We start from the raw sequence: 10,709 nt of genomic DNA, 5'->3' as shown, positions 1-10,709 counted from the left end.
AACTAGAATTTGAACATTTTGTCTACATTATTAAGATTATGGTGGAAACTGCAACACATTTAAAAAAGTGTATCTTCCAGGTCTTAAAGACTGTTCTAATTTTTATGGCACTAGCCAAAAACTAAACATAACTGCTCTATGTCGACTACATTAATGAAAGTACTACCCCACATTTCAGTAACAGCTGCTTCTGATGTCAGTGTTTCATTTTAGAGTTACAGAATATTTAGAATTTTCCCAAAGGCTTATCTCTGCTTCACTACAGGTCTGAATACTGACATCACACAGCAAGATCCTAAAGTCACTGAGCCACATCTGTTCACACAAGTTGAAGACAGATCTCACAAAAAATTAACTCAACAGTTGCAATCAGGAGTCTCAACAGCAAGAAGATGTTGCAATACCATGTTTTACATAATTATATTAATATCCCAAGTATCCTTAAATTGTATAGTGTTGGAGCATCACACTAAATGCTAGGAGCACTGTAAACACATTTTATTTTTCACTGAAGTTTACATGAACAAAACATGTTAATTCATTTGTTTAAATTCTCAACACAGAACGCAGTGGTTTGGCTTTTTATTGGTAAACAATAAATCATCTTCTCAATTAAAATCATGTTCTAACAATTCTGAGAAGTTCCACGGTGGCTTTATTTACTTACAATTTAATATCAGAAGAAAATATTAACATTCCAGGTTACTGTAGAAAAAAAGTGTATACCACGCTTAATGGCATACAAGACTTCTAACAAGCAAAAAATACCCTGTTTTACAAGTAATCTCCATTTTAAATAGGTTTTTATCTTATCACAGTTAGTACTCTCTCCCCATAGGCTATATATTGAGAATCTCTATATACAAAAAGATACAACAAATTGATACATTACTTATTGCAAGATATTAAGGACGCCATAAAATACACAAATTAAATTAGTTCCCCCCCACTTGCATACACTCTTGCTTCTTATTTCTCCCATGAAGCAGTCTCCTTCTCTGGTTCTAAGATTAAGTTCTTTCATTGAAAGGCACGTACTTCTCTACAATAGAAGAAACAGATGCATTAATCTGAATGCCCTGTTTCAAGGTGAATTTCGCCTACATTTTTAAAGATGACACATTATGAAAGAACCCAGAGAGACATGACATTCTATTATTAAATTTGACTGGAAAAACTCATAGTTACCATATTACTGTGAAGCGAAGTACCATAAACCTGCATTCATTTAACCTTTCCAAATAGAGAGAAAACTCATTTACAAAAATAAAAAGGGATTTACCATGATGAATATATTTTTGAACCCTCAAGGCTCCTGAGTTCCCACTGAAACTCTGGCAAGTCTTAGTAGCATTTCAGTTATGGAATACTATAAATAAATTGAGTAAATTCCTCTTCTTGTGCCTTGCAGCACTGAGCAAGTAGGTTCTATGTGAAGTCATTCAATGAGGATTGTAAACTAGTAGTGTGATATAATTTTGAAAAACAAAGATGTGATAACAGTATACTGTTCCTCCATTAGCACGTATGTAAAGTTGTATTCGAGAGACCAAAGGCTAGAATTTCATACTAGGGCATTTAATAGTAAGCTATTGAGCAAACTGGCTAAAACCTACTGTTTTGGTAAACTGTCCCAAACAGCAGCAGCACAGAGACTAGTAACATGGATGATGATGATAGTGGGAGTACACTTAAATTGTGTCTATGTTACACCTGAGGGCATTGGGGACCTTTTTTCATACAGCTCTGAAAGAAAACAGCAACCCTTGAAAGCAGTAATGTACCTGGACACGAGTATACTAACATTAGTATACTAACATTACCATGGTGATTTTAGGAGAGAAGCCAGTTTCTCTACCTAGTCCTGCAAAGGGTCTAACGTTAACAGCTAACCCAAAATAAGCCTACAGGGACTTCTAATATAGGCATACTATTTTGTAGAGTATTACCTTAAAAAAAGCTTAATATTTTCAAGCAAGAAAAATGAAAGCAGACTGGGTGCCAGTACAGTCTTTTAACAGGTCACAAAGAAATTAGGAAAAAAGACATCTTTTATATATAAAACAATACTTTTATATATAAACACCAAAACTTGACTACTTTGATGTCACTAACAAATATAAATTAACATGGAGATAAGAATTTCCTGTAACTGCTTTGTTTTTTGGTGCCTTCCGTTATAAGTTGCAAGGGAAATAAACTTAAGCACTAAATCAGCTCAACTGTTGAGTCTATGTAAAGTAAAACTGCAACTGTTCTTTACTTAACAAAGCACTAAACTCAAAAAAGTTTTGTTTACTAAAAGCCTCTCTTCCTTGTTCCCAGGTTCCAGGCCTGACTATATATATTTAAGCTACCTTAAAAAAACCCAATCAACCATACCTCTGTATTACTATAAATGTCAGAACAAAGTGTAATGACATCTCCCAAGAATATGTGAGTATCATTTTCATGATGTTGTCCTCAGCATCAAGTTGTCTTTGCTTACTTAGGCATTTTGTATTCCCTTTGGCCATTGTGCTTAAGCAGTAATGTGACGACTGATTACTAAGCTTCAGTTCAGATGCAAACAAGTTGAAACAAGGGTGTAATAAATTAACTTTATAAGGTCCTTTCCCAATCAAGATTAAAAAAATAAAATAATTCAAGTACTCTAGTTTTCAAACTATCCTCCCAGCAATGATGGATGTATCTTTGCAAAGTTTGGACACCATTTTATCAAGCTGCTCTACAGAGATTTGTGGAGTAAATTCACATTGTTCAGCACTGCTTTCATCCTACTCATGAACACTATTTCAAAGAAAAAGTAGCTCTTAAAATTTCGAGCTTCTCCCCATAAAAGAGAACACAGGAAGATATCAATATAAAAAAAAAGAGAAAATTCACCATCTTCACTAAATCTAACTGAAGTTCTTGTTTTCCTGAGTTCCCAGTATCAAAACAAGAACTGCAATAATTTAGGCACAAACTTTCAGAGCACTATTGAAACAACAGTTTAGATATTTTTACTATGAAGTACTTCAACAAATTTTTCTTCTCCTTCAAAATGAAGTGTTTAGGGAAACAGGAAGGCAGAAAAATCAGAAATAGGCCCTCTGAAAGTTATAATTGTGTAATACTGTTTGTTAATGATGACTACCTAGATTATCATTTTACTTCCTGCTAAAAAATATAGTTGATACTCTTGTAAATAAGCATTTATAAAGAGTATCACCTTAACTTGTCATCAAATACCTTAACGTTAACAAGTATGCTGAATTACAACAGAAGCTAAAAGATTTAAGGAAGACATTGAGGGAATTCTTGGATATAATGTGACAATTACCTATTATATTTTACATATGTGTGTGTGTATACATACATATATATATATATGTACTGGAACAAGACTAGTACCAAAGGGTAATGGTTAATGTCACATAATTCTAAAATGCAGAGGAATGCTAAGTACTAGCATTAAAATCACTAGATACTCTAGCTATTTTAATCTATTGTATGGGAGAGAAAAAAACAGGAGAGGCTTCGACTTATGAAAAAAATTAAATCAGAAAGATTCCCATTAAGGCGACAAAGTTAAAGAAGACTGAACATTTCTCTTCAAGTGCCAGAACTGCATGCAAATTTCCTCCTGATAAACTGTAGAACACCTGACTTACTACTCCAATACTTTTAATTCGAGACATCATGTATTGCATTTATCAAACTTGCCTGAGATTTGAATCCGATTCCACATTAAGCAGTGTGAATCAATTACTTGCTGTGACTGGAAGAACTCACCTGATCTCTTCTGATACTTGACAATAGTCAAGTAGCCCTTACTATGAACTATGACAATCCCATCAATTATTTTTACTGCATCTTCACACATATAATGTGATGGCATTACTCAATAAGGGAAAAATTTAAGTATAAATTGCATAAATTTAAATTTTAATTTATCATGTTTAAGGACACTAAGGAAACAGAATGAATGTTCAAAAAAAATTTGGGTTTGGAAGTTCAAACAAAATGCAACAAAATTTTCCTGTATCTACAAAGTTTCCGAGAATAGCTTAAGAATATGAATCTTTCAGTGCAGCAGTACCAAATGTAAAATCTGGTGCAGGATCATCATCAACTAACTGCTGACTACTTTAGCCATAAGAAAGCATAATGAAGCAAAGCTGCTTGAAGCACAACTCATAGGTGAAAATACACAGGAAAAACTGAGGAGCATTTAAATTAGGGAAAAAAAAAAGAAAAGAGAAAGATAAAAGCTAGTTGTTGACTTAACATTAACTTCAATGACACTATTTGTAACAAAAATATCCTACCTTCCTCTTCATTTCTCTGGAACTCACATGTTGAAGACAAATGGTGTTTATCTTCTTGCCCACTAAATTCTTGCCCATTTAAAATTCAAGTCATCTTGACATCCCTTCTCCAACTATGCATATGAAACACAGTAGTGAGCTTTCTCAGAGAAACTGCTCATCACCCACATACCTTCACTTCTACGGCTAGAAGTACATTCAGGTTCTAAATACAAACCTTCGAGGATGGCTGGCATCGAATAGTGTTGTATCATCATCATCATCATCTTGTTCTAATGGGGTCAGCTCCATGTTTTCTATGTTCATATCCAAAACTCCGTATCTTCGGGTTTTTCTATTTTGCCTTCTGAGCCTGAAAAGTATTTTAGAACATTCAAGTAATGTAAATCTTTTGCTACTTTCTGATCCAATAATGTAAAATACTGTTATATTGATAATTAGTGTAAGTTTTCTAAAACCTATGATAAGCGTAGACTCTTAGCTCTATGAAATTCAGAGGTCAGACAATTTTAAGTGTCAACAGTTTACATGAAATTATTAAGACCACTAAGAGTGTCATCTGTAGTTTTGTACAGGATTAATGTAGTGAATATAAAATGGCACTTAGCATCTAAATATAAGAGCCACATAAAAAAATATGCAAAAGCATACTTCAAACATACTTCTACTAAGAAAAAAAATGCCTTGCTACATATTCTCTATGTGTCTTACACACCGGTAAATAATAGCAGATAAAATCAGGTAGAAACCAAACACAGCTATACAGCAAAGCTATAACTTGTAACACAAGTAATGGCTGACACTAGAAATTTTTATTATAATTTGTGAAGTTTTTTATAGATATCAAGTTTTAAAAATTGTCTATAATTACACTTTAAATAAGACAGATCTTGTAGAGTCAATGTCTTGTCTGCTTCACAAAGTATGGAAGGACGAGGCAGTAACTCATGTTTCAGGATTAAGGCACAGTGCTTATCATAGACAAGCAGACTCTGTGCATCTGCTTTTCTCACTCTCCACAGTTTTGCTGCATGGGCCTGGGTCCCATGTGCATCAGCCACACAATGAACCATACCATTTGACTTTCAAGAACTACTCTTTAACTCATGGAACAAGCCTTGCTCAAGTTCTGGAACTCAGACCAGTAGCCACTCACCAAACACTGTGCAAAGACATCTGTTTACAGAATGCTGACAGAGTCCTTTTCAGTAACTGGCTAACAACTACATGAAAGCTATAGGACTAAAAAAAAGGGAAATAATTTGTGTCTAGGTACTTAGTGCTAAATACAAAGGTGGTAACAGGTAACATTTAGAAAATCCAGAATCTGCAACCCCAAGCTAGGTGCCTACCAAACATGTTTACAACATTCAGGAACTTCAACATAGAGTATTTCTAAGCGAATATAAAAAAATTACTAATATATTACAATATTATAGTATTGTTGTAATACTACATATAATACATTATATTATTGTATACTGTGCATAGTGACTTCTCTGTCCCACATTTAGGCACCATTTTACCTATCTTGTAAGAGATATCAAATACAATACTGAGATTCTCAGCTTCCAATCCTGTCCTGAAACTCCAGTGTACTTACACAATTTGTTTAAACACCTACCTTGAAAGAACACACAACAGCATTCAGTCTTTTCACTATACTCCAAAGTATAAAATATATCTCCTTTTGGAACTGAGAAGTAATTGTAACCTTGTAAGAATGGGAAAGAGATAAAGTACATACCATTCTTCAAAGTTCCCAAATTTCTAATGTTATAAGAAATAATCAACATGGCCATTTCCTCCACTCTCAATTGACATGAAAATGCAGCAACCGTTATCCCAGGCATTTAACTGCTTTAGACCAGAACAAAATACCCAGCTTTTTCATTTAAAGTTGACTACTACCAAAACCAAAAATTTCACCTTTCAGTTCGAGACAAAGTCCCTTCCATGTTCTTCATTTATTTCATCTGTTCTTTATTCCTCAACATAGAAAGAAGTTGTACACTACAAAGCACCAAGTAGAATAAAATTCTAAAACTTTTGAGATGACAGTATGATGAAAAATAGAGTTGTTCCTTATATATTGTGCCTTTTGGTTTTCACTAAAGTAGAAGTTAAGCAATTGGAACTAGGACAAGCATTGTGGATATCCTAGCAGATAAGAAACTATTTTAAACACACACACAAAAAAAGAAATTAGGAAGAGGTAGTACATGCTACTCAGTATTTCTGTCGATCTCACTTTACATTTTACTTTTTTCCCTTAATGGGTTAAAATGGAAAGTGAGTAGCTACTGTGATTTTAGAGTGACCTAAGACAATCGTAGCAAATGTCTAGAAACATTTTATTTGCAGAAAATGCAAATAAAACTTATCACAAAGCTGGCACAGATTTTAGATTCAAGCAAATCCTGTTGAAAAGAGATACACTAATTACTTGAGACTCAAACCCTTCTCTATCTAAGAAGTAGTTTAAAAACTACAGCAACAGGAATACTGGAGATGCTTATGCAACATGCATGTATGCTCACAGCCATGACTCTAAAGCAATGTCCTGAGTGTTAACAAAAGACCTTCTACTCTGTGACTGTCATCTGTTCAGTTGGAAGGGACCTACAATTACTATCAAGTCAACTGCCTGATCAACCCAAAATTTAAAGCATGATACCATGGGTATTGTCCAAATGCATCTTAAACACTGATCCATCCCCTTTCTAAGAAGCTTGTTCCGGTCACTGACCACCCTGCCAGTAAAAAAATGCTTCCTAACGTCCAATTTATACCTCTCTTGGTCCAACTATGAATCATTCCCATGCATCCTATAGCTGGATCTCAGCAAGAAGGGATAAGCATCTCCTTCCTCAGGGACCAATGGAACCTCAGGGAGCAATGAGGTTACCCCTCAGGCCTTTTCTACTCCAAAGCAGACCAACTCAATTCTCAGCCGCTCCTCAACAGGACAGGCCTTCCAACTCTTCAATCAGCTTGGTTCCCCAGTCTGGTTGTATTCATGTGCTTTAGTGTGCTTCTTACTGCACACTGTTACTCACAAGGCGGCCATGACAATGTTGAATAAAGTTGGACAATCTCCTCTCTTGATTGTTTGGCTGTGCTTTCTGAGAACCACCTAAGGGTGAAGTTGTCCTCTTGGCTGCCAGGGCACATGTTGGCTCATACTGAGCTTGCTGTCAACCAGCACCCTGAGATCCCTCTATGCATGGCTGCTCTGCAGCTGCTTCTCTCCCACATAAAACTAGTGTCCTGTGTTTGTTCTTTTTATACGTCCTGCCACTGGTGATTGCCCAATGCGCCAATCTATCTAGATCCCTATGCAAGGCCTCTCCCACCTTGCAAGAGCCTACTGCACCTCCCAGTTTGGTGTCATCCGCAAAGTTGCTAATGGCCAATTCAACTCCTGTCTCCAGATAAGAGCACTGAGCAAAGCTCGCCCTAGAACTGAGCCCTGAGGAGCTACACTGGTAACTGGGCACCAGCCTGATGCACTCCTCCTCACTACAACCCTATGAGCCCTGTCATTCAACTGTCTCTTCTACCAGTGCACCACAAATTTACTCACCCCACAGCTGCAGAACTTGTCCAGAAGGATACTGTGAAGAACAGCACCAAAAGCCTTACTAGAATCCAGAAACGCTACACTCACTTTCTTCCCTTCATCCACTGGGCTGGCAGCTTGATAGAAAGTTTGCAAAAAGTTTTTATGTCTTACAACAAGATCTGTCTTCATGCCAAGGAAACCTATCCAAAAAAATGGGTCATTTGCACTTAATCCTTGTATTTCTTATACAACCACTGCAAGAACATTTCAGCTACAAGTTCAAATTCAAAAACATACACTTTACCTATTCCAAAGTTCAGAAGCAAGATGCCACAGAATTACAGAATAATGTTAATAAAGTAAAGCTTCCAGTTTACAGTAGTACCCTAGAAGGCAGCACTCCAGTTGCAAATGCAGAACAGCATCCTACTGTCAAAACCAGAATATCAAGTAACTACCACTTATCCAGAAAATAATGGCAATAGATGATCATTTTCCTCTCCAGCTCCTGCAATGACAGACTTTTATGTATTTATATATTTGGCCTTTCCATAGTACTACTCACATCTCCAAATCCAACAGGCTGGTGTTACAAGACACACTAACACCGGTAAGTGCCCTCAAGGCTTTTCAAGAGTGATTTGCAAGATGCATGGAACAATCAAAATATCCTAGTTTACTTGGACTGCGTATCTTAGTACATGACATACACAAAACAGTCCTTCAACTGCCTTTCTAAACTAAATGATGCAGATATTAGACACAATGGATATATCTAAATGTAATGAAAAGTACATGGAGAACTTGCTCCATAACTGAGGTGCTTTATGCATAATCATACATTTGGGCATTGCTCTGAAGAATTCAAGTTATTAAAGCATGAGAGAGAGAAGTTAAACTACCAGGACAAAAAAAATACAGGGACAAACACTGTGCAAATCACATCAAGCTACGTGGAGAGTATTTTCCATGAGAAATGGAAAGGCAGCTAAGTGGTAGCAAGATTCATAAGCTTTCTTTAAAAGACACAAAATAGGTTAATTTAACTGTGAAAGAAAGCCTAGAAGAAAAATGTTTACTGACAAAGTAGGGGAGGACAACTTTGGTAGTTTAGCGATACAGAAGTTTGCAAACTGGTCAAAAATCACTCTAAGAACAAACAAAATAAATTCATGTGGGCTGATGGATGCCAGCAGTGACAAGTCCACCCGGAGGGCACAGGACGGAGACGGGAAAGGTCCAACAATGATGCGCGATTCTCGGTGACGTGGCCGGAGCAGACCGAGCTGCTCCCCGCCCACACCGGGGAGGCGGTACCGGGAGCTTCCCAGTGCAGTCGGGCGCTACTGACCGGCACCTCAGGAGGCGCGGGGCCGACACGCTCCGCAGGCCCGGCCGCGTAACGGCGGCCCCCGCACCCACACGCCCGCTCACCGCCCTCACCGCACGGTCCGGATCACGAAGTAGACGATGAGGGCGGCGCTGGCCAGAACCAGCACAGACAGGGCGCGCTGGGTCATGGGCTGGCCCTGCTCGGGCGGCGCCGACACCTCGGTCAGGCGGCTGCTGCTGCTACTACTGTTGCTGCTGCTCCGCGTGGAGGCCCCGCCGGCGGCCTCCGTTGGGCGTGGGGAAGCGGTGGCGGCGTCCCGAGGGCGAGGGGCCGCAGCCTCCGCGCAGCGGGCGGCCTCCAGCAGCACCAGCAACACCAGCAGCGGCCCCACCAAGAGCCGCGGCAGCGCCGGCGACCGCATCTCCCCCTGCCTCCCGCCTAGTACGGCCGCGCAGTGCGGCTGGGCCCCGCCGCCGTCAGAGAGGCCGCCGGAAGCGGAAGCTTCTCCACTCCCTCTCCGTGTCGCCACATTTCTTTCGTGGGCCTCCCCCGTTTTTCTCTGGATAGTCAGTAGCGCTTGGGCGCGAGTGAGGGGCTACTTCGAATGTAACAAATTTAAGGCGGGATAGTTTTTTTTTTTTTAACCAGTCCTCTGTTTTAGCCTGATTCTATGTACAAAAGAACCGAAATTTTATAACTGACTTTAGTGAAAGCAGAAATGTTAAAGAAACTTCCCAGTGTGACCATTTATGAGACTCACTGGCAGCCACTTCCCAATGCCGCCTTCAGACGGGCGGCTCCAGTGACCCGATGTGTCCTCGCTTATCTCCCAACATACCCCACTCACGCAATCAGACTGGATTTCCCACAGCAGTCTCAGATGTCTTGTTTGTTGACGGTGCAGGACCTGGTCCTCCGATGCTACCGAGCTACCTGCAGCAGACACATTCCTCAACAATCAAGCAAAAGAGTGGTTTGGAAAGTGTCCTGAAAACTCTAATTTTTGCTTCAGCTGTGGTTCAGTGGTGGAAAGATCAGGAAAGGTTTAGACGGACCACAACTGAAGGTGATGGAGCAGTCTGTATTACAAAGCCAATGAACATGGATGACAAGACCCTGACTTAGGGTAATGCTACAGAGTAACTCTCCATGAATTTTATTCCTCTTGTGTCTCATTGTTCCTCAACTAAACGCTGTCCCAATAGAATAGAATCCTTTAGCTGCTAGAATGCATTATAAGATTATTTTATTGGTTTGGTTGGTTGGTTGGTTGGTTGGTTGGTTTGTTACTGTATACTTCCGCAAAGATTTCAGGGGTATAGTGTGCCTACAGAATGAGAACTCCATATTGGTGGTCAGCTCTTTGACATTTGTCACTCTGTGGAAGGGAATGTATAAAGTGCCAGAGTAGCAAAGAAGCCTTGTGCAGATATATATCTGCAGTTGAAGTAACGGGCAACAACCAGATTTTGTTCAGAAGCAGAGTCATTATCCCAGT

The 10,709-nt window shown here is 38.9% G+C and overlaps 1 protein-coding gene across 2 annotated transcripts; it reads right to left on the bottom strand.

Annotated features, from left to right (window-relative positions):
- Positions 1-482: 482 nt before the first annotated feature.
- FAM174A (family with sequence similarity 174 member A) lies at positions 483-9,670 on the bottom strand. Of its 2 annotated transcripts, XR_010785337.1 has the most exons (4): positions 9,322-9,670; positions 4,531-4,665; positions 4,314-4,426; positions 483-1,042 (listed from the first exon to the last, which is right to left on the bottom strand). XR_010785337.1 is itself a non-coding variant. In XM_066569721.1 (3 exons), the coding sequence occupies exons 1-3, from the start codon at positions 9,630-9,632 to the stop codon at positions 1,021-1,023; spliced, it is 468 nt and encodes a 155-aa protein (XP_066425818.1). In that variant the 5' UTR covers positions 9,633-9,670; the 3' UTR covers positions 483-1,020. The 2 variants fall into 2 exon arrangements, 1 of the variants encoding a protein (XP_066425818.1); XM_066569721.1 differs by lacking the exon at positions 4,314-4,426.
- Positions 9,671-10,709: the final 1,039 nt, after the last annotated feature.

Source organism: Molothrus aeneus, chromosome Z (assembly GCF_037042795.1).
Source record: "Molothrus aeneus isolate 106 chromosome Z, BPBGC_Maene_1.0, whole genome shotgun sequence".
NCBI lineage: Eukaryota > Metazoa > Chordata > Aves > Passeriformes > Icteridae > Molothrus > Molothrus aeneus.
This window is presented reverse-complemented; position numbering and strand designations above follow the sequence as displayed.